We start from the raw sequence: 24,724 nt of genomic DNA, 5'->3' as shown, positions 1-24,724 counted from the left end.
CAAGAACATTTGAAATCTGGTCCACTCATTTAATGGAAAGACTAAGAGCTTTGGAATTAGAAAGATGGATTCAAATCATGGCTTCATCGCTCCAAAGTTTAAGCTGGTTCCTGACCTCACTGGCGCTTGATGTTCTCATGTCTAAGTGGGCATTGCCCACAAATGACTTTATGTAACAAACCACCCCAGAATGTCATGGCTTAAAGTAACAAGCGTTTATTTAGCTCATGAGTCAGTGGTTGAGTGGTTTTCTGATCAGCAGAGCAAGTCACAAGGCGAGTCCAGATTGGAAGGAGGAAAAATAGACACCATCTCTTCACTGGCCAGCAGTCTGCAAAAGGATGGGAATGTGGAGGACAGAACCATAGCAACTTCACAATCTACCACCCCACCTTAGCGCAGTAAACGTGATCCTCATGGAGAGTGCAGACATGCACCACCAGGCATTCGGAAGACCTTTGTTGAGAGCCTACTGTGTGTCTGATGAGTGGCTGATGCTGTGAGTAACGCAGAGAGAAGTACAAGGTTATCCTCAGCCCCGAGGAGAATTCAATCTTAGTAAGAAAGACAATGCTCAGGCAACTTTCGGTCATTCTACAAAGTGCAAAGTGTTTATTTAAGGGAGGAACAGATAAAATACCATGGGATTCAGAAGAGGGAAGCTGCAAACAAAGGCAGCAGAGTTCTGGTAATGTTTCCCTCTATTTAATCCTAATTATTGATTTCCCCAGGCTATCAATAATGACATGGTGCAGGAAACCCAGTCCAGACAGATGCAGCATTTTAAACTGCAGCAATTTGGGTGAATTACATATTTGAAAATTGCCCTCCATCTAGATTCTACACGCCCAGGCTAATGTGGCTGCAAGAAAACCTTCTTACTATCTTCAGGATAATAGTAATCCTCCTAAATTTACCTCTCTGATTAAAATAATTTTCACTAGTCCAGGAGACCCTCAATCCCATTTTCTTAAACACTTGCGTTCCAGGGACAGCCAGAAGGTACAGATTAGACTTTCAATAGATTTTCCACCTGAAAAATAACTCCTTTTTTATCCCCTCTTTTACTCCTCACACTTTGGAACTTGGAAACAATTGAATTCAGTGTGCTTTAGCACATTAGGGACAACTCCACCCTCAAACTGGGCTGGGGCCACGTCCCGGTGTAGCACAGAGCCTCAGTGAAGGCGGGATCAGGCCCTGAGGACCTTTTTCTGGCAGCTGATGACATGTTGGGGACCTTAGGTAAGGTCTTTGCCCAAGTCTGGGTTTCTTCAAATCCTACCAGGGTATGATTATCCTGGGCCTTGATCTTTCATGCGGAGTCCTGAGCTAATAATGTCTGTTTTGTGTACTGACTTTCTTGAAAGGAAAAGTGCTACCTAAATACAAGGCACTTGTATGAGGGGAAGGTGCTTGGAATCTTAATAGCTTTCTCCACTCCCTCCAAAGTGGGCTTCTCTTCATAACTGCATTAAGTGGCTGAAAACCAAGGCTGAAAAGAGGTTTCTTTCTCCCTCTGTGCCTCAAGTGCGATTACCGCACACTTGTAAAATGTGGCCCGTTTGTCCTTCCCATGAAAGGCTTCCCAAGCATCCCCACCACTGGGATCGTGGGCCACTTAGATGCTGCACGAACAGTCCTGCCCTGCTCTCTACAGGATCTTAATTTTCCATCTAAAACCTGTGTGGTTAAATCAGTGATCAACCAACTAAGAGAACCTTCCAGGTAAACATAAGTATTTGGCTTTGAAAGACATTCTAGAGCTACCAGTTCTCCCCTGGGTTAATATTCATTGAACTATCTCAATATCGGTGTTATTGCTTACATATTCTGCTCTCTTTCCCCTAGATCCTTAGATTACATTAAACTCCTCAGGTCAGGTAAACTCTTGCTGTTTGCAGTTTGTTTGCTTGTTTGTTTGTTTGAGACATTGTCGTGGTTTGGGGTTTTTTGCAAGGTGAACAATATAATACAGGACATATATTTTATAAGATTATTTATAATACTCACCCAAAGAATCATATACAAGATAGTTCAGGAAATCTGTCCACGTAGTAGAGACCAAAGAATCCAGCTGAGGGCCTGGATCCTGCAGTAATGTGCTGCATGAGTCCAGCTAAAGACCTAGAGCCCATAGCAATGCCTCCCATGAATCCAGCTGGAGGCCCAGAACCATGACAATGTCTCATGCAGGCCTGTTTCATGGATCTGTGCTGCAAAGGCCCAGAGGTCAGTGGTAGAATCTAGAAAGTCTGTGCTAGCAGGATGAAGGATCTGTGCTAGAAGGCTGAGGGATCTACACTGGAGCCAGGAAGCAACACTCAAAATAAGAAACAAAGCTTCCCTGAAAAGTACCACAGCTATCCTTAGCCACACTGAGGTCCAGAGCTCCTCCTATGATGAAGAATTCCCATCAGGAAAGCCAACACAGCAGGCTTCTCCAGGAGACCAGCAGTGCACCATCTTCCCCTCCAGAGCCAGGAAGAGATGATCAGCATGAGGACCAGCTCCCCCAAAGTGAACCGAAGCTATTCTTAGTGCCAACAATGTCCAAGCTCCTGGGAGGTTGATAACAGCCAACTTCATCAGGAAAGCCAGCATGACAAGCTCCTCCAGCAGAACCAATAGCTCTTTACAGCTTCCACCAGCTCCCAACAGCCTCCTTCTCCGTCTCCAGTTCTGCCTCTTATGCTGCTGGCAACAGTCCTCAGGTGGGCCTCCCACACCCAGCACCACACTTGCTCAGTTCAGCTGGGGGTTATAAATTGACCACCAGTGGTCAATCTATCACAGACAGGGTCTCACTATGTAGTTCCAGCTGGCCTTGAACTCACTGTGTAGTCTAGGCTGGTTCCAAACTCATGGCGATCCTCCTGCCTCAGCCTCCTGAGTGCTGAGATTATAGGTGTGTGCCACTGTACCCAGCAACTCTTGTTGTTTTTAATTTTTATTTATTTTCTTATGTTTGCTGAAATATCATTTGAATTTCACTCCTTTGGTGGTTTGTAGAGAACCAGTGCTAGACTACAAGTGATGTAAGACTCACCCAGGGATATTTAATTGCTTAGAGATCCCCGGAGTCTAAGAGTCTACATTTGTTTAATCTGCTCCCCGGCTGGGTTTGGGAATCACCGCCTTAAACCCCCTCTAGGCTGTATCTCCGTTAGCAGGAAGACCACTTAGCAATGATCAGGGCTGGGCTTAGCTTTGCTTAGACACAGAACTCTTCTCCAAATATTATCCCAGGCCCACCTCAAAGCCGTTCGGCAAGATGATCGCTATCAGGCCCACTTTACCAGTGAGCAACTGAGGATTAGGGTGTGAAGTTCTCTGCCCAAGCTCACAAGCCCGTGTGTGGCAGAGCCAGGATCTGAACATGTCCAACTCCCAGACTGGCGCTGTGCCCCTTCTGCTGGACCGCCTCCCGTGTGTCCACTCCAGGATGGTCCAGAAGTCAGAACACACAAGGGTGTGGGAGACAGGACCTCACCCTCGAGAAATCTACTAATACTGCTAAGAATGAAAGGAAGAGCACTTTTCGCTGATAACCAAAGGAACATAAAGTGGAAAATTGACAAATAGAAAAGTAGGGTAAATCTAGGGGTTTTTTGTCTTTTTCGATCATGAATTGAATGTCGATGAATTAGCACGTTTGTTTTCTTTTGCACTTCGATCACGGGGTTGCTCTGCTGTGATTTAAGTGTAGTGTGAAACAGAAGCCCTTCTGTTTGCAGTTCCAACATTAGAAAGATTTTATTGATGTCAGAATTGCACTCTTTCAAGGAGATGGAGTTTTTGCAGAGGGGTTGAGGTACCAGCTCCTTGGTAGGCCTGCCCAGCATGCTAGAATATTGTATTTGAACCCCAGTATGCAAATGTGTATAATCAATTTAAGGGCGAAGTTTCATCCATTGATCTCTAAATGAGGAGCCTGGAGCAGAAGTCATTTAACCTTTGCATAGTACCACAGTGAACAGGCAATTATTTCCTCTTTTAGGGGCCAAGTGTAAATTAGAAAAGCAAAAGGGACTTAAATTTAGAGCCTCTTAGCCACATAATGTTAGACAAACCCTTCATTCCCAGTAGATGTTTAACGTTGCTAGGGAGATAAAGGCACAAAAGCCGCAGTCTTGGTTGAAGAACCAGTTTGAGATGTGTGCTGAGCAACAGGCCGATCGTTACAAATGCTAGCCACGGCGCTTGTTTCTGGCGGAAGAGTCCTCTGAGCACCCGAGCTCTGCAGACAGAGGCAGTCGTGCGGCCAGGACTTCCTGCGAGGATGCTTGCTAGGATGACGACCTCCTTGCGAGATCTGAACTCATTGCTTGTTGTGGAGCACATGGGGCTCGTCACCAAACTGCAGTCAGGACCGGTTCCTGCAGGACCGTGCTGTCCCCTGGCAGCGCCCCACCCACGGTCTTCGTTCTTTGATTGCTCCTCTGCGGCCCTGCCAGACAGTGGGCTCCACGGGATAAGAAGGGTCCCGATTTGTTTGCCTTTTCCCCCAGCAGCTGACTAGCACTTAGCTGATGCAGAGCACAGCAGGTGTCGACAGGGGTAAACAGATGGCTGGTGACCGAGCAAACGAACTTAATAGCATTAAACACCAGGTGAACATAAGGTGCTCTTCAAAACGCTTTCTGACCATCTGTTTTCCGAATTGCTGCTGGTATTCTGTGGAGCACCCGGTACAGTGTAGCTTCCTTCATTGTGTGGAAGACTCAGCCAAGACCTCACTGGTCCAAGAGTCAAGAATAAATTCTCAAGCTGTGATGAAATGGGAGTGATGGGAGCATGTTGTTTTGTTCCTTTTTTATTTTAAATGACCGATGGTGTTGAACTGGCCAGAGAAATTTGCTAGGCCCTCGGCTTTTAGCATTAGATTATAGAATATGAAATGCAAGTGTACATCGGACACAACGGGGAGGGCAAACGCCTGAGACAAAGACAGACGCCGCAGAGGACGAGGAAGAAGGGGAGATGCCCAGGAGGCTCTTCAGAGGGAAGCGCGGGTGAGGAGGCGCTCGTGTGACCACATGAAGAAGAGGGAAACTGTAGGTGGCATCAGAACCCCAAGGGGAGAGGGCTCTGCAGAGACCGGAAGGCAGTGAAACCGAGCTCTCCAGGCAGATAAGACCTCAGTCGAGCTGAGCATTTTCCAGCCGCTTCCGCTGCCAGCTCGCTGCGAGGTCAGGGTGCAGCTCGTTCCGGTGCACTGCACGTCCACTGAGTGCCCGGCAGCGCCAGGGCCAGCGAGGGCTGTTAGCGTTGGGCCCGGCCCCGACTTCTTCTTGGGGAGGGTCCAGCTTTGCATCATGGCAGCATTTCTCTTAGCACTCCATAATATCCTGGAGGAGATCCTGCCTCCTCAGGCACTGGCTGGTTTTCTTTTTGTCTTTTAGAAAAAATCCAGAATAAAAACTCCCAAAGAACTGGAAGACCCAGAATTGGCAAAACTGCTGCTGCTGTACTTGAGTGAACCCATGACTGCATTGTTTGTGCTCCTGTGCCAGTCTTTCTAACGCACAGGCCCTGGGCCACCGTCCCTGTGGTCTCTACCTGCCCTCCGCCTACCTGCACCAGTCCCGGGCAGGGTGGCCGTCCCCAGGGAGCCTTGGGAAGCGCAGGTTTCTGCTTCCTGATGTCTGCTCAGCCGTTGCGAGGGCCCCGCTCTACCTTAGAACTACTGTGATTTTTGGCAAAGCCACCTGACCACTGCGGGCCTCACTCTCCTCATCTATAAATGAGAGCATTGTGCCACAATCTTAAAGAAAAAAGTAATTTTTAAGCAGCAGAAAGTTTCGCACCTGAGTAAATGTTGTAAGTAGGAGTGGAGTCGTTGCTCCCAAAGGAAGGTCTAGGGCAGAGCTCTGTGCGCGCCTCCTATGCCCTTAAACCCTCCTCGGTGCCCTGTGCGATGCTTCCACGCGAGCCTGTGCATGCAAACAGTAGAGTCCGGTGAGTGAGTCCACCTCTCAGGCCCCTTCTATGTGCAAGCGCGCTGGGCTCGGGGACTCTGGACTTCTCCTGCTTCTCGCACAAGCTGCGTCCCGTGTGTGGTGGGCTCTGTCTGCCCACCGCTGAGATGGGCCAGCCGTGCCTTCAGGAGCACAGACTTTCATCAGTCAGGAAGAGTGCAGGCTTTTCTTTCCGTCTGTCTGTCTTTCTTTCTGTCTGTCTTTCTTTTCCTTTCTTCCTTTCTTCCTTCTTTCCTTCCTTCCTTCTTTCCTTCCTTCCTCCCTTCCTCCCTTCCTTTTTTCTTTCTTTCCTTCCAAATAACACTCCCACTGTTCGGGTTAAATACCAAAACCTTACGGCTCGCAGAACCAGTGCCAAAACGTCAATCATCAGGAAAACTGGAAAGATAATGGCCCCTGTTGATCAAGCCAGAAGAATTGCTTTGAGCTTTGCTGCTCTCCCACAGAGGGCGAGGAAGATGAAGGCTGAATTTTTCTAAAATGTACTTGGTTTGCTTAAATTGGATAAAGCCACATATAAACACTTGAGTTCCTAGAGGGCGGGTGACCAGTTCAGGAAAACCTCACAAAATGAAAAGATTGGCTTGGATTGGTGTAATATTGAAAAAGGGACGCATGGCAGCCTGCCTTTTACTGTAATAAAATTTTCAAAATATTTAGACACCCATCGTATTTGTGATCACACCTCATCCTTGGAAATGTGTCTTCTTCCAGCTTACTGGGAATAACGGGAGAAGAGCAGAACCCATCATTGGGATATTGGCGGGTCACGACTGGTGGCCCTGGCTCTTCTGTCGCTGAAGCTGAGATGCTCACTTAAACTTCAGCCTTTGAGGAAAAAATAGTTAGGCGTCACTTCTCGAGGGAGAATTATGAATGAGAAACTTTTCACATGAAATAGCCAGCTTTTCTCTAAAAATGTGTGGCCTCAGCATGTCACGCTTCTCAGGGAGGTTATTATTCATATTTTAAAATATTTCATGTTTTTGTTATCATTTAATCTGAGAAGCTGAACATGTGCCTGGTTATCTGAAGGAATGAATCTTGAAGCTGAGAACAAAATTCCTCAGAATCAGCACAATCAATTAATGAGCTTGGAAATTGAAATTATCTTCGCTGCTGCCCAGGAACTGAGTGGCAATTAGTGTCCGGGGACACCTGGGGAGCCCTGCTGCTGTGTGCTGTGCCAGGAATCTATTCATTTGTCGGTGGTCCTGCATTATATTCAATCAGCAGTTCGAATTCAGGCTGGAAAAGCCAAGTAACATAGAGTTAGCGCTCTATGAAGTCAACCCTGTAAAGTGAACCCATGTTCCTGGCGGTTTACCTGAGCAGCAGTTGGGTGAAACTATGAAACTGGTGAATGGAGACGCAGGTGGGGTCTGTCTTACCCCTCTGCACCCTTCACCACTCGGCTCAAATGCCACCCTGATGCCCCATCTGTCTCTCAGGTCCCCGAGTCTGGTGTCCCAGTGCACGGGGCTGCTTCACATAGGGAGGATGGAGTTGCTTGCAGGACCCCAAAATATTGGCCATTAGCTTGCCCCGGGACCAGGGTGTGGTAGAAGCTCTGCCTCAAGGTGTGTTTTTCTCTACTTGGGTCTGTCTTTCTTCTGGTTTGGTAGTCTGGACTTCGTGTTCTGCAAGATCCCCGCCGTCCCGCCTGCCCGACTTCAGCCCCCTTCCAAGAAGCTCTGCTCTCTGGCTCAGGATGAAGGAGAGCTGCACCGTCAGGGTGGGGAGGGCATCTGGCTTTTGCTTAATTTCTCTCCCACCTGCTCCTAGGACAGGGAAGCAGGCAAGCCAAAGAGCCTGCACAAGATAAACAGCCCCTTTGTCTCTGCTGTGGCTGGCAGGTAAACACACACTGGAAGTCACCTTTGGAAGGTCTCAGTGGGTAAACATCTTGTTCCTGGCCAAGCCCTGCTGGGGACAGGATGTGCGGCTTCTGTGGCCCCTCGGCAGTGCTCACATCCGTAAATAAGGAAATGTAGAAGCCTGCTTATCTTTGTGAACAGGTGAAGCTGGAGGTCAGCTGGGGGTAAGGTCTGAAAGCCCCAGTAAGCCTGGGAAGTGTGGGAGGTGTGCAGGCCTCGGAGTCCCAAGGGTTGGGATTTGCATTCCAATCCTGCCACTTACCCTCCAGCTCACACCTGCTTTTAGTGGCTACCTAGACAGAGCGCACCACTCTGGAGAGACCGCAGCAGAGGCCGGGCTCAATATGGAGCGTGTCTGGGCCACACTGAAGGGGGAGGAGGGGGCGCAGAATGCCAGGGGCTGGGTGGGCTGGGCCCCTAAGGTCCAGTGCAGCAGCGCTAATGTCCAGTACTATGGTGAGCATGTGTGTGTGTGTGTGCATGTGCCCACACATGCACACATGTGTGCTCATAGACATAACCTAAGGGAGGTTAGGATAACCCTATTAAAATAAGTTAGGATGATGTCATGGTTTAAATTTTCAAAAACAACAGAAACGTCATTTGACCACTACAGTCTATTGCTGAAAAGATTTTAAGGCTTCATAGTGTATTTAAGTCTTTCGGAGTATTGATTTGCATATTTGCTTTAATTTGTGGGGATTTTTGAAAATTACATTTTAAGGTTTGTGACCACACAGGACTGTGTGATCAGATACTTAGCTTTCTTCTGTCTGGACTTCAAGCACCCACGTCGAGGTGAATTTGTCTGTTCCGAGAGCTGCTACCCCTTTGCAAATAGTCGGTGAAGTCAGCACCAAAGGCACCGTTGTTCGTGTTTCCCATGGGGCATCTATTGGATGTGTTGGTCTTCTAATGAGAAAGTTTGTGCTTGATAATATCTGGTCCTATCTGTTGGTGTGTTCTTTCATTGCTGTAGTATTTAATTTTGATCTTCAAGCCAGAGTTTGAAAGTCAGGGTCCCCCCACCAGGCTGATGGTTTGTCTACTTGGAAGGCCTGTCGGACGTCTCCCCACTGCATCACTGGCTAGCAGGCCAGTTTAGTAAGCTGTGGGGCTGCAGGAGCCCTGTCTGGAGGTGTCCCCTGTGGAAATCTCCTGCAGTGCTCTAACAGCCTACAAGCTGCTGTACCTAATGTTGTCTTGTCTGTCTGTCTTTTCAGAAACCGAGCTGTCAGTCACTGCGGAGTTAGTGCCTACCTCATCATGGAACATTTCGAGTGATCTTGACAAAGGTACACAGCGGGGACGGCAGGGGAGGCCAGGAAGGAGGGGCGACACCCGGGGTGCGGTCCTGGGAGGGCCGTCTTTGCAGTGGACTGTGTTTCAGATCACTAAGAGGAAGTGGTGACCAAAATAAATCCCCAGCTTACTTTGGGATCATTTGACATTTAATTACTCAGAATTCTCTTGTTTCTGAAGAGGTTTTTTTCTTCCTTTCCCTTCTTCTAAAATGTTCCACATGGTAAAAATACTTCAAGATGTGAAATAGGGTTGTTCCCGATCTTCCTGGCTCTGCGTCTAGTGAGTCTTGTTTAGGGGATCTGGTCCAGCTCGAGCCAGGACTGGTCAGGGTCTGGTGACCTTCTGTGAGGAGCATTTGAGGTGCTTGCTGGGTTCCCATCAGAGCACCTGAGGCTCTGGAATTGCCTGTGCAGACAGAGGTTAGCAACCCATGCACGTGGGGTGCAGGATCCTGTTCGGAAGTTGTTGCTAAGTACTGGCCCCCTCTGCAGAGATCCCTTGTCCTCTAGTGGTCAGTGGCATGCTGCAAAACCTGCTTTTCCAGGCTTGATTCTTTGTAGTCCCCTCCGTGCCCCGTGTGTGTCTCTAGCCAGACTTCCTCTTTTCCATCCTGAGCTTCCAGTTTGGATTGTCCGTCCCTGTCGGGACACGTGCTCCACCTTCTGCAAGTCAGTGTAGTATTTCTCCTTGATGACTGGGCATAAGCATTATACGTTACAAACGTGAACTACAAATAATATAACCATCATAATGCAGATGGGGAGAGGGGATCTAGAGATGGAGGGAGGTGGATGGAGTGGGGAGGGGTCTAAAAAGGAAGCAAATTGTGTTATGTACATCCACCTATGCCCCCAAGATGAATGTAAGCTTCATGTATTGCCAGGATGTACTAATAAAATAAAACTTTTTAAAAGGCAGCATAAATTCTACGCATCCCATGGACTTACCCGCCCCTCAGCAGGAAGTGGCCTATCCTCTTTTGCAACTCCCAAACCCTTGTGTCTGTTCCTCCCTGGCGTGCTCGCTATTACGTGCTCTCCCTCTCTCTCAAGCCCGCAAGTTCCTTGTTGGTAGATTTTCCTCGGTTTTCTTTGCTTTTTTTTTTTGGTCTCGATCAGAAAATCTCACACAGACTCTTGTCCTTAATCCAGCTGTGTGGGACAACAGGTTACACCTGCCTGTACAAGGGGGTGTGGCCCCACCTGTGCTTTGGTCCAGGCACTTCTGTGGTCCACGGTAAAGGGCTCAAGGCCATTGTCACAGGTGCCTTGTGTGACCGGCCACCTTGTCTGCTCATAGATTCACGGGAGCTCAGTCCTGTCTGAGCAGAGATTCCCTTTATTCTATGAAACACCGGTGCACACAGTTCTTGTGCCGGTTTTGCTCAGTTATGCAGGGTGAAGGGAGATACCTTTTCACTGTAAGTCAGAGAACATTTGTCATAATTATTTCTGTTGTCAAATTTGATCTGAAAGTTCTTTTGCTAATGAAGGATTAACACAGGGATTTGTGTTATTCCTGTCCGTCTCAGGAACCAAGCAAAATGCCTGGGAGGCAGTAGATTTTCAGCAAGTATTTGTGGAATTTTGTCAATAGAGAAGAGGAAACAAGTAAGTTAACTGTTTGTTCTGTGTCAGGCCTTGTGTGAGGCACTGTCCATGTGTGAATTTATGGCACCAACAGGAAATTTTATCCCTCCAGTCAGAGTGTTATTGATCAGGCTCTGATTATGGATATGGAAGGTCATGGGTGTGCGTCACAAAGTCAGCAAAGCTGCCAGGCAAGAACTCAGCCTGCCGCACTTGGAATTGCTCTCCAGCCAGCGGGTTTAATTAGCAGTGGCTAATTAAAGGGAAGGAAGGGAAGGAAGCGGTGTCCACGGCAGTAAGTGGCTGGTGGAGGGCAGGATCAAGGCAGGTCCCACATGCCTTTCCTTTTCAGCGTGGTCCTTCAGAGAGCCTGGATGACTTCAGGGCCTCTTGGCTTCATTTGCCAGGAGATTATTGGAGTCTGGTCTTAATTCCTATTTAGGAGCAGACAAAGCTGCTTAATTTACTTATTCATGCACTGAGCCGATCCTTCTTGATTCCTCTGCTGATCCGAGTGCGGCTTGAAGAATTAGGATCTATAAATTCATCTTAAAAGCTTCCTGTCCCACATGAACTCGGACACTCATTGGAAAAGCTCCTATCCAAATGATGCTCAAAGCCTCCCAGTCACTTTGAGAGGCTGCGTTTTTGGGGAACGTTTCCCCAGTCACAGAAAGATGCTGGTGGAAATAACAACATGCACTGCTGGGCTGGCACACAGAAAGAGAGGCCTGGGGTTCTCGGAGTGAAGAACAAGCACAGCGCTCCGGCGGTGACTGGTGAGGAGGCACTTGCAGCTAAAGGTCCTGGGAAAATGTAACAAGTGTGATGCTCCCAAGGGACTGCAGTGCTGGCTGCCACAGAGCCAAGCAGTGAGGAGAGCCCAGGCTGAGTACGAAGTAAGGGAAACTGTGCTGAGACTGGGATGGAAGTCTGTCCCCTGTGCAGAACCCTGGGATCGCCCATGAGGAATCCAAGCTCCAACCTCTGCAGTACATAGGTGTGGGGTTGGTACCCTTGTAATGTGCCATGCCAGCTGCAAACCCAAAAGATAACACAAAAACTTGGTTAAACTCTGAGACCCCAACAGTGGTAAACCGGCTTATAAAAATGTCTCAACATTCCAGTGTGTGAGGGTCTGTTTCCTCCCAAAAGAGGAAATTTTAAAGAATCAAAACTGATAAAAATGGAAAAGTCCTGCGTATTTTAAGTTTACTTTTAAAATTTATAATGAATGAAGGAGTAAGGAAACACCATTAGCAAGAGTCAGCAGACAAAATGATGGAAGAGTTTGTCCTGTGGGGATGAAAGGCAGTAGGTCAGTTTGAGAGACTACCTATGTATAAAATGTTTATGGAGACAAACAAAACCTCTAGAATTGAAGAATGATATTGTGGAAATTAAAAATTCATCAGATGAGTTAAACAGTGGATGAACTCAGCTGAAGAGAGAAACGGTGAACAGAAAAACAGAGTGGGAGAGTAGGGTGGTTGAGAGAACTGATTCAAGGCTAAGGTAGGAATCCTCGCTCCACTGCTTGTTTCCTGTGTGACTTCTGGCATTTCCTGTTTGACTTCCGGCAAGCTACCGAACCAGTCTGTGCTTCATGCTTCTCATTTGTGAGGTGGGATAAAAAAGTACTACCTCGTCTGGTTGTGAAAATGCCCCTGGCCAGCGAGTGTGATAAGCTAGAGAAGAAGAAATGACATTGTTTGGGGTGAATATGGTCATTACCTTGGGCTCAGTAGTGAAAACTGTGGGTACTTAGGCAGTCTGGTCAGGCAGCCATGCTCCGGAGTTGGGGTGGGGACTGCACACCCTATTCAGTCATCCCGGGTGAGCAGCGTGCGCTCGGCCTCCCACACTCGGTGTCCCCACACAAGTCACATGTCAGCCGGGTAAGCAGAGTCCTCCACAGTCCAGCCCCTGCTCACTCCTCTCAGCTCTCCCCCGTTCTCGTTCTTTATACTCCATTTGTTTCAGCCACTTGTGTCTATTTCCCTGAACATACCGTTTCTTTCCGGTCTTCGTGCTGTGCCCGTGCCAGTTCTGCTGACTGCCTGAAGCTTTTTCCCTACTTAGTATCACTTTAGACAGTGACGCTAATCAACACACAAGGCCTTCCCACCTTGGTCAACAGGCTTGAGGGAGAAACAAACGTAAACAAATACTCTCATGGACTCCTCGGACCACAGTGCTGACACTGAGGTGCCATTTTGCTCCGCGTCGACCGTGATCTGGGTCCTTTCCACGTGCTGTGGGAGTTATCCCGACTATGCCACTTCTTTAAAGCCACGGTCTCTCTTATCCGTTGTTGTGTGTTTACTGCCTGACGCAATGCCTGGTACATGGCAGGCAACATGGCATTCAGTTGTTTCAGGTCAAAGCCAAGGTGTGCTGGTTTGTAGCAACTGTGTGTGACCGTCTGTCAGGTGTGAAGAACTTGCTAAGCAGGTCGTGTGCATGATTTGAGTGGACACCTCCCCGTGTGGTAGAACAATAACAATTGAGGCTCATGGATTTATAGGACTTGGTTGAAGGTCACAGTTATGACCGGCAGTGCCAAGATTCCCACCACAGCCTTCAGGCCAAGCCCAAGGATCCATGTGTGACACACAGCTAAGTGTGTTATCTCCCTTGCAGCTGTATAGAGAGGGCAGTGGTTCAGCCTCACTGAGTCAACTTGGTTGGCTTGGAGTTGCCTGAGGATTAGGAAAACACGCTTTTGACTACGTCTGGGTGGGTCATGGAGGTGTGACTGTGGGTGCTGCATGTGGTCCCTAGACCCCTCCTCTCTGACTCTCTTCTCTGCTGTGCTTCTCTGACACCACGAAGTGAGCATCTTTCGTCTGCCAGGCCCTTCCACTATGATGTTCCATGCTGGAGGCAGGTGCCCATGGACTGTATCTTGGGGAGCCATGAGCCAAATGAAAGCTGTCCTCCTTAGGTCGTGGGTGTTGGAGATTTTGTCCTGGTGCTGGGAAAGATGGCCAGTACAGAGAGGCGGTAAAAGAAGATCCATTGCTTGGTGAGCTTTAATGCCTTCCTCTTCACCCAGCCGCTCTGTTCTACCCCTTTACCCCGCCGCAGTCTCCAGCCTCCCTCAGGTCCTGGTTTTCTGTTCAGTCAGTGGCCTGAATAGTTGCCTGCTTGTCCTTCCCAACAGGAAATGAAATGTAAGAGACAAAGCCCCCTGGAAACAGCCCTCAAGGGCTACTCTTGATGGGTTACGGGGATAATTTCTGAAACAAACACTTCAGCAACAAGTACCACCTGGAATACCTTGATTATTGGGGGCCCAGCCTTGGCTTTACCTCGGGGTACTGGGGTGAGAGGGGCAGGAGCCTCTTTCCCTTCTCCCATGTTCAGCCACAGGAGGTCTTTACAGGAAGCCAAATGTTTCTCTTGGAGAAGGGCCTGGATGTTGGGCCTAGAGACAGAAGAAAGGGAGAGAACCTGCGACTTAAACTAATAATGAAGTCTGCTTCCAGCGCCAATAGTTGTCTGTTATTTGATCTAATTTGGGGGTATTTTTGTCCTGGTTTGATTTTTGGTTTTTACATAAAGCACTGGCCTCCTTGATCATCCCAGAGCTTTACGCATGGTAGGGGTGTGTGTAGCTCCTATGTGGGCCCTGGGCCCACCACAATGCTGACCTTCCTTTGCACCTGTGGAGTGTGCTGTTTGTGTCTTCCTCATCGAGGAGCATGTCTGTGGGCACCTGTCTGCGTGCTGATGGGACAGCTGCTTGCCTGGCTGCCGTAGCAGGTGCAGCCTGGACTCAGTCCCCCACTCACGCCTCCCCTCTGACCGTCAGCATCAGGCCCTTACCGAGTTCTCCAGTTCTTCAGTAGTTGCTTCTGTGAACCCGCTCTGATCCTCGGTTTGTTCTTGGCCCACAACTGGTCCGCCTTGGTGGTATTGACTCTCAGCCCGTCCAGTAGACTCTCAGCTGGGCCCCTTCACTAGGCTCCTCATAGTGGATACCTGGAGGAGCATTGGAGGAGGGGTGGCAGGACAGGGATGGCCGTGGCGGGCTGACCTGACTCCCTCACAGTACCTGCAGCCTCATGTTCTGTCTTCAAGACTGCTAGTGGGTTGGAAGAATTACTTTTGGAATTCCTGAGGCACTCGAGTGGCATTCAGACCCCCAAGTTTGGCAGAATTGGGCACCATCGTTCTTGAAACAAGATCTCTTTACCGTTGCCAATTACCAAAGGCTGGGAGCCTCTGCAGCCTCCTACAGGGACAGGAGAGGTGATGTCAGCCTCAGAGGGTCAGGGAGGGCTTATAGAAAGAGAGGTGCTGCCTAGCAGATGGGTGCTGCCTAGTAGTTCTCTCGCCCCCTCACGTCCGCCTCTGTTCCCAGGGGGAGGCTGTCTGGTCTGGGGAAGGAGCAGACAAGGTCAGAGACTGTAGTCCCAGCTCAGCTCACCCACCAGGTCAGTGACCTGCCAGGTGAGGCGCAAGCCTCAGTGTTCTCACCTGAAAGGACCATGCCCCTTCTTGGTCTGGGTGCCTTCCCCATGCCGGGGTCCAGTCCAGTGGTCGGCACCTACCAGTAGCCGTTGAGCACCTGAAAAGTGGCTGCTGCAAAATGAGATGTAATAAGTGTAACACACACTAGATTTCAAAGCCTTCATGTATATTAAAAATCTATCAATTTTAACAGTGATTATGTATTGAGATGACAGTATTTTTATATGCTGCATTAAGTGAAGTGTATTATTAAAAGTAATTTACCTGGACCTTTTTAATGTGGCTGCTACACAATTTCAAGTTACACATGTGGCTTGGATTTGCGGTTCCCAGTGTATGTGGAAAGTGTTCTCTCTCCTGAAAACCATCTAGTGCATTCGGAAAATCTCCTAACCTGTGTGTCCTCCCTGTATCCTGAGATGCTCTCAGAGCCACTACAGTAACAGGTTTAAAATTCTGGAGTTACTTTTACAAAAAAGAAACATTTCTAAAAACTGGTTTTTTTGTGAGTATAACGCTTTAAAATATATACAGTTCTTTACATGTAAGGAACTGTCATTACTCATTATAGTCTGATCCCCAACTCAGAGAAAGGCGGTACTATCAAGCCGTGTCTCAATTCATCCCCCATCTGAACAGAGAAACGTGGTGGTTTGCAGCCAGAGGGTAGGGCTGGGTTTTGCAGCCAGAGGGTAGGGCTGGGTAGTGGTTTGTGTACAGGACAGCGGCGGAACCACAGAACACGGCAGGCGCCCCAGCTTGGGTGCCAGTTGGGTCACGCAAGCGGGGCCCTGCTGATCAGGCCGTCGCCTCTATCTCTTTTAACGTATTTTTATTCATGTGCGTTGATTTTACACAGTAGCGGGTGTCCGTCTGGCATCTTTCTAGATGCGTGCCACGTATTTTGGTCAGACCCACCTCCAGCTGCCTCTCCGCGTGTTCTCCTTCGCGTCAGCCGCACGCCCCTGCTCCCCGCTCCGCAAGACGAGCTCGTCCTCAGCAGTTTCCTCACGCTCTGGCTCCTGCCCAGAGTCCTCTCCCCTTGTTCTTTGCAGCCTTCTGCTCATGGCTTCACCGAAGCTCTTCCTCACCAGCCAAGGTCACTCTCACTGTTAGTTTTTGTTTCTGTATAGTATTCTTTAAAAATATGGTGGGGGCATGGAGGCCGTGTGGGACACCTGGAGAGGAAGCAGGGATCTGGGTACCTGGAAATACTGGGGCGCTGCCTGCTGACGCTGTGTGTCCACTTCAGCCTCACTAATGACAGTCGGTGCCTTCGCCTGGGACCCAGGTGTGACTTGCAAACCAGCTCCTTTCCAGCAAGGAGCTCTCTCTCTGGAGCCCTGTTGACCCTCTGAACCAGACAAATCCAGTCCTTGTTGGGAAAGAGCCCTTCATGAAGAGCGTACGGGAATCTGCCACAGTATAGCGGGTGTGACCTCTTGATTCCTCAAGGCCTGCTCGAAGGGGGGTGGCTGGCCCCAGGCACCATGGCTTTGGCACTCGGCGGCCTTTCCACTCCCAGCCCTGGACACCCAGCCCCTTACATCACTCCGGCCTCCCTGCCTGCTGCTGCCAGTGGTGTTCAGCAGGGAGGAGGGGGAGGAATGGGGCCTGCAGGGGCTTGGCTGAGGGCCACCATGGCCCAGTGAGGAGCATGGAGCCCAGCTCCTTCCCTCAGCAAACCCCACCCCAGGGGACAGCAGCTCTCATGCAGCTCGCACGCCAGGCTCCCTGTCTGCCATTTGGAATCATAGATATTTTTCTCCCACCGACCATGGGTCTCAGATTCCTTACTGCTTTGCTACCACCGTTCAATAATCTCTGGCCAAGTCAAGGCGCATTTTTGGACTCATAAATAATCAGGAGTCAGCAGAGAGGAGTTTTTTACTTTCCCAGGCTGTCTTTTCTCCTTGCTGGCTGGTCTCTTAGTTTGATTTAAACCCACTTCCTTCTCTGAGAGCCTCCTGGCCAGGTCCACCTCCTCAGAACTGGCCTTGGGGTGTGGCCTTGGGTGCGGCCAGAAGCCTGGGCTTCCCGGGGTCACAGAAGGCCTTTCCAGCCCTGGACCTGAGGCTGTGGCCAAGCCTGGCCTAAGGACCTGCGGACTTCCACCTCTAAGGCTGTGTGGAAGGAGGAGGTGGTACAGAGCCCTCCTGCCTCCTCCCCCGGCTCCGCGCGCCTCCTCACCACTGCTTCTGCTCACCGTGCCGTCCGGCGTCCTGTTTTGGGCCTCTGTGCACGCTTTGCTCTTTGCTCTCATGAGAGTTCGCTCCCTGGCTTTCCTGGTCCTCACGGACCCCACCTGGGCTCCACTGCTTCCAAGAAATCTCTCCTGACTCTGCCTGCTTCCAAGAGTACCTTCTTCCTCACCAGGTGATGCTGCCTCCTGTGCGGTCTCCCTCTCCTCTTCCTCCCTTCTCAGGAAGCAATATTTACGGAGCATCTTCATTTCAGGCAGGTCTTCTGGGTGACTAGGAAGAGCGCCGCTGCAGTGTGGACCAGGCCGTGGCCTTCGGAAACCAGGAGCTGGGTCTTCTTGGGCCTCTCGGTGGCCCCACACCTGGCTTGGGTGCTTGACAAATCAGTGAGCAAGGAAACCCAGAGCCCAGGACCTGAAAGGCATCACTGCAGGTGTTCTCGAGCCCGCAGCTGTTGTGAGCCTGACCTTCAGGCTGGCCCAGGTCTCCACCTCAGCGCTGGCCCCTGTGCCACCAAAGCTGGGAACCGGGTGAGCAGGAGTGCTGAAGCCGGGGAATTCAGAAGTGACTGACACTGAGTTCCTCCCTCCCCACATTCTGACCTCATGGCTCGGGGCGTGGTCTGATCTGCAGGTTTGAAGCGCCCCAGGTGAATCTAATGTGCTCCTGTGGGGGTCTTCCGGCCACTCCCGTACACCTCGCCAGCACCAACTAGGGGCACAGGTGACTCAGCCGCGTGTGCTGCGTAGACCCTGCTCCCTCACCGGCCTGCACTTTCCGAGGAAATATAGAGAAGACCTGAGCTTGGAGTGAGAAGTCCTTGGCCTGTGCTTACGTTTTATGGTGAACTCAGGTTCCGAAAGTTGAGCTTTAGCGTTGTTCGTCTGTAGAATGGGGAGAACACTGATTCCCCAGGGCTCTCTGTACTGAATGTAGTGAAATACTGACAAGGCTCAGCTCAGGCCCACAAATATAGAGAAGTAAGATTAATATTGATAGTGACATTTTTTAAATGTCTGAGTGTGCTGGCGTAACTCCTGCACCGTTCCCACATGGAACAATGTTTTGCCTCGTGAAATAAAATCTCCCCGCTCCCTGAAGTAACGGCAGCTCTCAGCAGCTTCCATGGGCAGAGGGCTTCAGCTCTGCCACGATCTGCCCCAAGTGGTTCACACGATGGTGTGTCTAATCCCCGTAGCTGTCCTGAGACATCTACACATCTCACAGATGTGGAGAACTGAGCCTCAGAGAAGCACAGAGGTTGAGCAGTGGGTCCCGGAGAGGCACGTCCCGGTCCCGATCCCTGGAAACCTGTGACCTTACCTTACTTGGCAAGGGTTGTTTGCACAGGTTGTTCAGGATCTTGAGATCATCCTGCTTACCCAGGTGGTCTCAGAATGACCACTGGTGTCCTTATAGCTCACCGAGGAAGGGGGAGTCCCCTCCACGGAGGAGATAGCATCTCACAGGCAGAAGCAAGGATCAGAGTGGTGTAGATACCTGCTCCCGGAGGCCAGGCCGCCCCCAGAAACTGGACGGGGTGAGGAGTGGAGTCCACCTCAGAAGCCACAGAGGGGCGTGGCCCTGCTGGACTGGGGGCTGTCAGCCTCAAGAACTGTAGAGAATAGATGTCTGTTGTTTTAAGCCCCTAAATTCATAACATTTCATTGCAGTAACATCAGGAACCTGATGGAAAGATTTAACTCACTCAGAGTCACAAAGCACTGAATGTAGAATTCAACCCCATGTCCTGACCCAGTGAATTATACTGCCTCAAAACTGAATTGACAGTCCCGGCACTCTGGGAGGCTGAGACAGGAGATTCCCAAGTTCAAGCCCAACCTGGACAACTTAGTGGATAGTGTCACAAATAAAACGTAAAAAGGGCTGGGGATGGAGCTTAGAGCAGAGGCCTGGGTTCAGTGGCCTGTACCAGGAAAGGAAGAAAAAGGAAAACCACTGATCTGAAGTTTGCCACTTGGATTCCTTGATGCCGCATTTACTGTACGGAGCGTCTCCCTCGGACAGAGCCTACTGTGGGGCAGGAGGGGGAAATAAAAACAGAGAGAAAGTCTTACTGCTGGAAACTGCAGTTTCGTGAAAGACAGAAACTTTGCGCAATTACTTTTACACCCACAGACATACGTGCAGCCGCTTCAGTCCAGCGCGGTGGACGCAACTGAGAAGCATGCGAACGTGAGCTTCTAGGGCTCAGAAGGGTTCACGCCTGCACCGTCCGCACGCCCCGCCCCCCGGGCTGCTCCCTGGGGGCTGGGGGGCTGCAGCGCGGCCCAGACCCCTGGAGCCTGCACGGCCTGTCCACAGCAGGGCTCAGGACCCATAAAAGTGGGAAGGCAGAGGCGGCTGCAGACCGCCTGGTGAGTGCTGGGGCCGACAGGGCCGGGAAGCTGCACTTCTGTGCCGGGCCGGGCTCCCTGCGGGGTTGAGAACTCACGATGGTCTCCAGTTCTGAGCGGTGGCTCTGCCTGTCAAGGCAGAGTGTGAGCGCCGCTCTGGCCGGTTGGTTCCGCCTGAAGCTTTCTTGCCCTGGACCTTGCTGCGCTCAGAGTAGGAAGCTCAACTCCCCGCGTGTCAGAGCTCCCATTCTGCCTCCAGTGCTACAGTGGAGACCAGCTGGCCCTGTTTTGCCGCAGATTCTACGTCTCCTGGGGCCAGAGTGAGACTTAAGGGTCCCGGGCCATCATCCTCTGTTGCGTAGGGTTCAGCTTCACCGGCAAGCATTTCTTGCCGATGGCTTCACTTGTCTTCTCACTGTGTACCCTGGATTGGCCAGGAACCCCTGGTGCTCATCCTGCCCCTCCTCCCGAGTGCTGGGATTACACACGTGTGCACCACCCCACCCGGATTTCTTTTGTCTTCTCAACGGAGAGGTGCACTCTCCCAAAGGGAGAGGGTCTTGCCTCCACTCAGCAGTTCAACACACATTTATTGACTGCCGACTTTCTGGGCAGCGAGCAGGTCCCCTGGTGGGGCCATGGTGACAGCCACAGTCTTCAAGCCCCATTAACTGTGCCACAGAACCCCAGGAGGAGGGCCCGTTAGGTCCACCGTGTAGACAGAAAGGCACAGGCTCTGCCAGGGAATGGCAGAGTCAGAATCAAATCCAGGCTTTGCCAGCTACGGAGTGCGTGTTCCCAATACCCTCCTAGCTTTAAGCTAATAAGCCCCTTTACAAGAGGAGAGAAAGAACGGATTAGAAGCCTTTTAGCTGACAAAACATCCTTTCTGCAAGAGGATCTTACTAATTACCCTTGGGTGATTTTTCTTATTCATGTTTTGCTTTCAATATCCACATTTTCCTCAGTAAATATCCTACACTCTGGTAATCAGATAAGAATAGGTAAGGCACACAAGAAAACTCATATGTATGCAATTTCAAAATCATTGAAAACAGGTCCCAGACAAATACGCACGCAGAGACGTTCCTGGATTCACTAGTAACAACAAACAGTGGTGGGAATGGCCTTCCTGGCCGCCGCTGGGTGGACGGTGAGCGATGTGTAATGTCACCCCACGGGGGAAGACGACTGAGCCGTAGAACGGAACCAGGTCTGATACACCGCGCCTCGGAGGAGCCTTGAACTCCTCGTGCTGAGTGAGGGGAGCCAGACTCCAAGGCCCTTGTTGTCTGGCTCCATTCATGGGAAATACCTAGAAGGGGAAAGGTGCAGGGGCAGAACTGGGGCAGGAACAGTGTTTGACAACACCGAACACACAGTTACCCAACGCTCCTGTGGAAGAGTGGTTAATTTTAGATTATGTGAATTTTACCAAAGAAAACAAAAGTAAGAATACTCTAAATAAATCAAATAGTCACCCGGATGAGCTGCTGTTGTGCTCTTCTGCGTGGGGGGACCGCAGGCCCTGGTTTAACATCTCCACACTGTTTTGATTTAGTCTCAACCAAGCCAGAGCCCAGCACAGCCCCTGACTGCCAGGGTGGCCTTGGGAAGGTCCTTGCTCTTCCGCCTGCTCCGCTGTCCACAGAAGTCAGCCGCAGATGCTGTGTCATGCTTTGTAAACTGAAAAGTGATGCCATCTGTTTTGTACTCTTGATTTTTACATCAAGGAAACACCAGCAGATCTGCAGTCATCTGCAGCTACTCACCGGGCACATGCTCTCGAGCCGTGAGGACTGGCCTTGGTGAAGTGCATTTGTTCAGGAGGCTGAGGCAGGAGGATCCCTTGAGCCCAAGAGTTTCAGGCCTGCCTAGGCAACAGACCAAGATCCTGTCTCAAAAACAAACCAACAAAGAAAAATGCAAAAGCCAAACCAAAGGAGCTGAGAAGGAGAGGGTAAAGTCTTGGAAATGTATGCTTTTAAGGAGAGGGCTTTCTGTTGTTTATAGTCCTGTTTTTATCTGTGGGAGTCTCATTGCTTTTGCTTGTCTTTTTTTCATTGTAGTAAGTCTTACCCAGGTAGAAGTCACGTTTGGGAGGCAAGGGGCAAGAGGATGAGTTCATGGAAAATCACTTTCAAAAGCTAAATACTTTTATTGGAGGAAAGCTAGAAAATGAAACGAAGCCAAAATTATGTTGCTGCTAACATGTGTTCTTTGTGTCTGCTTTATGCTTATACGTTACAAATCCAGTTACCAACATACAGCCATACTCGGGCAACCTCACTGGTAAATGGCACCTGTCTTTTACCATATCCCAAACCGCTTTCTGAGTCAGGTATTTTTAGCAACATTCCTTTTTTGGCTGTACTAAATGAGTTCCATTGTAAAATGTTTAGCCATTTGCGAAGCCTATCTCTTATTGTTGAAAGGCAGGGTTGGTCGAGTGTAATGCTGTTATAATAGTTCTGTGATGAAAAGTGCCGGGAGGAGCTTGCTCCCTCTGCTCTCAGAAATCCAGCAGCAGTGTGGAGATCTCCTCACCTCCACCAGCGCTGGGCATGATCACTGTCTCGGTCACTGTCATTTTTGTTTTAAGACAGGGTCTCCCTATGTAGCCCAGGCTGGCCTCCAACTCTCGGTGATCCTCCTGCCTCAGCCTCTGGAGTGCTGGAATTACAGGCATGTACCGTCACTCCTGCTAGTCACTGTTGATTGTAACCAGCCCAGAACTAGCACACATTACTGCCACTTTTTTGATAGCTAGGGTTGAATTTTTTTGTTTAGTGCCAATGGTTTTCTCCAGGAACATTCCACTTGTCCCTTGTTACTGATTTCGAAATCTGTGACGTTTTCATTTTTACTACTTTAACATTTAACTTGTTTGTGACGTGTGTATATTTTAACATGGAAACATTTTATTTCTATGTAATGAAATCTTTCAATCTTGCCCATAATGTTCTTAATGTTGCTTTTGAGCTTAGGAAAGTGCTCCTTTCTTTATTTTTCTACTTTGTTGGTACAGTTTAGATACACAGAAGGACAGCATTCATCACAGGGAGTTTGTCCCTATACATGATTTCCCTTGCTTCGACCTTATTCCCACCCGCTCCCCTCCCTTCAGCCCCTCTCTCCTTATTTACAAAAGCTTTGTTTTCATTTTTTCCTTCTATTTTCTCTTTTTTTGCATCCCTTCCTTCCTTTCTCCCTCCCCCGCCCTTATTTCTCTTCCCAGTGAGCATTTCCTTCCCATTTCCCAATACCTATTATACATTTTGTCCTTATTTACAGTTTTGGTTTCTCACACCAGAGAAATAATGTGGTATTAAAATATGTGTGTCTGATTTACTTCACTTAAGAATATGGTCTCAGGGTGCCTCCATTTACCTAGAAATGTCTCAAGTTTATCCTTCTTTATGTCAAAGTAGTACTCCATTGTATTAAAAAAAAACCCACATCTTTTTTATCCGTTCATTAATTGATAGGCATTTAGGCTATTTCTAAGATTTAGCTATTACAAACTGTGCTGCTGTAAACATGGGTGTGCATATATTGCTACTGTATGATGTTTTTAATTCTTGGGAAGATATCAAGAAGGGGAAGAGCTGGGTCAAATGGAACCCCTAGCCCTAGTTTTTTAGGAATCTGCACATTGATTTCCACAGTGGTTGCACCAGTCTGCACTCCCACCAACAGTGGAAAAGGGTTCCTTTTCCCCCACAGCCCCTCCAGCATTTGTTATTGGTTGATTTCTTGATAATAGCCATTCTCTCTGGAGTGAGATGGAATCTCAGTGTTGTTTTAATTTGCATCTCTTGGATGACCAGTGATGTTGAATATTTTTTCATATATTCATTTGCCATTTCTACTTCTTCATCTGAGAAGTGTCTATTCATTTCAGATGCCCATTTTTGGGTTATGTCTTTAGATTTGGGGAGGCTGATTTTTTTTTTGAGTTCTTTATATATTCTAGATATTTGTCCTTTGAGGAACAGCTGGCAAATTTTTTTTCCCCACACTGTGGGTTGTCTCTTCACCCTGTTGGTGGTTTCTTTTGCTATGCAAAAGCTTTTTAATAAGGTGAAATCCCAGTTTTTGATTCATTGTGATATTTCCTGTGAGACTGGGGTTTTGTTCATAAAGTCTTTGCCTACACCAGTGTCTTCAAGAGTTCTACCTGTTCTGTCATTCAGCAGAATTAGTGTTTCTGTTTTAATGTTTAGATTTTGGATCCATTTCGATTTTAGTTTAGTGCATGGTGAAAGATATGGGTCTAGTTTTAATTTCAGCATGTGGAAAGCCAGCTTTTCTAGCACCGTTTATCAAAGAGACTATCTTTCTTCCAGTGAAGGTGTTTGGCCCTTAATCAAAGATAAGGAAGCTGAGTGTGTTTTGAGTTTTTTCTGCATCTTCTAATCTATTTCACTGATCCTTGTCTGCTTTAGTGCTAGTACTGTGGTTTTGTTTTGTTTTGTTTTGTTTTGTTTTGTTTTGCTTTGTTTTGTTTTGTTTTTAACCACAGTAGCTTTGTAGTATAATTTCAAATCAGGGATTGTGATGACCTCTGCTTTGCCTTTGTTGTGCAGAATTGCTTTTGCGATTCTGGACCTCTTCTGGTTCCAGATCAATTTTAAGATTTTTTTTTTTAATTCTATGAGATATGCTATGATATTTTGATTGTGATTGCGTTAAATCTGTAAAACAATTTTGGGAGTATGGCCATTTTCACTATATTTGTTTTTCTTACTCAAGAACAAAGGATATCTTTCAATTTTCTGATATCCCCTTTGAGCTCCTTTTTCAAAGTGCTATAGTTTTCAATGTAAAGGTCTTTATTTCCTTTGTTACATTGATTCCTAAGTATTTCATTTTGGGGAATGCTATCATGAAATGTGCCATTTTCCTAATTTCTTTTTTTTTTTTTTTTTTTTT

General features: G+C 48.8%; 1 protein-coding gene across 4 annotated transcripts in view; it reads left to right on the top strand.

Annotated features, from left to right (window-relative positions):
- The window catches only part of Ror1 (receptor tyrosine kinase-like orphan receptor 1), a 245,547-nt gene that overhangs the window by 95,593 nt on the left and 125,230 nt on the right, over positions 1-24,724 (top strand). For all 4 annotated transcript variants that reach the window (XM_013514431.1, XM_013514432.1, XM_005385320.2 and 1 more), the window contains exon 2: positions 9,082-9,153. Coding sequence is in view for 2 of the 4 variants with exons in the window: in XM_005385320.2 (XP_005385377.1) it covers positions 9,082-9,153 (72 nt within the window). In the remaining 2 variants the exon portion in view is untranslated. The remainder of the gene's footprint in view (positions 1-9,081; positions 9,154-24,724) is intronic.

This window comes from Chinchilla lanigera, unplaced genomic scaffold (genome assembly GCF_000276665.1).
Source record: "Chinchilla lanigera isolate Chin_1 unplaced genomic scaffold, ChiLan1.0 scaffold00022, whole genome shotgun sequence".
In the NCBI taxonomy this organism is placed as follows: Eukaryota; Metazoa; Chordata; class Mammalia; order Rodentia; family Chinchillidae; genus Chinchilla; species Chinchilla lanigera.
Note: the sequence above shows the minus strand (reverse complement) of the source record. Positions and strands in the feature narration are given on the sequence as shown.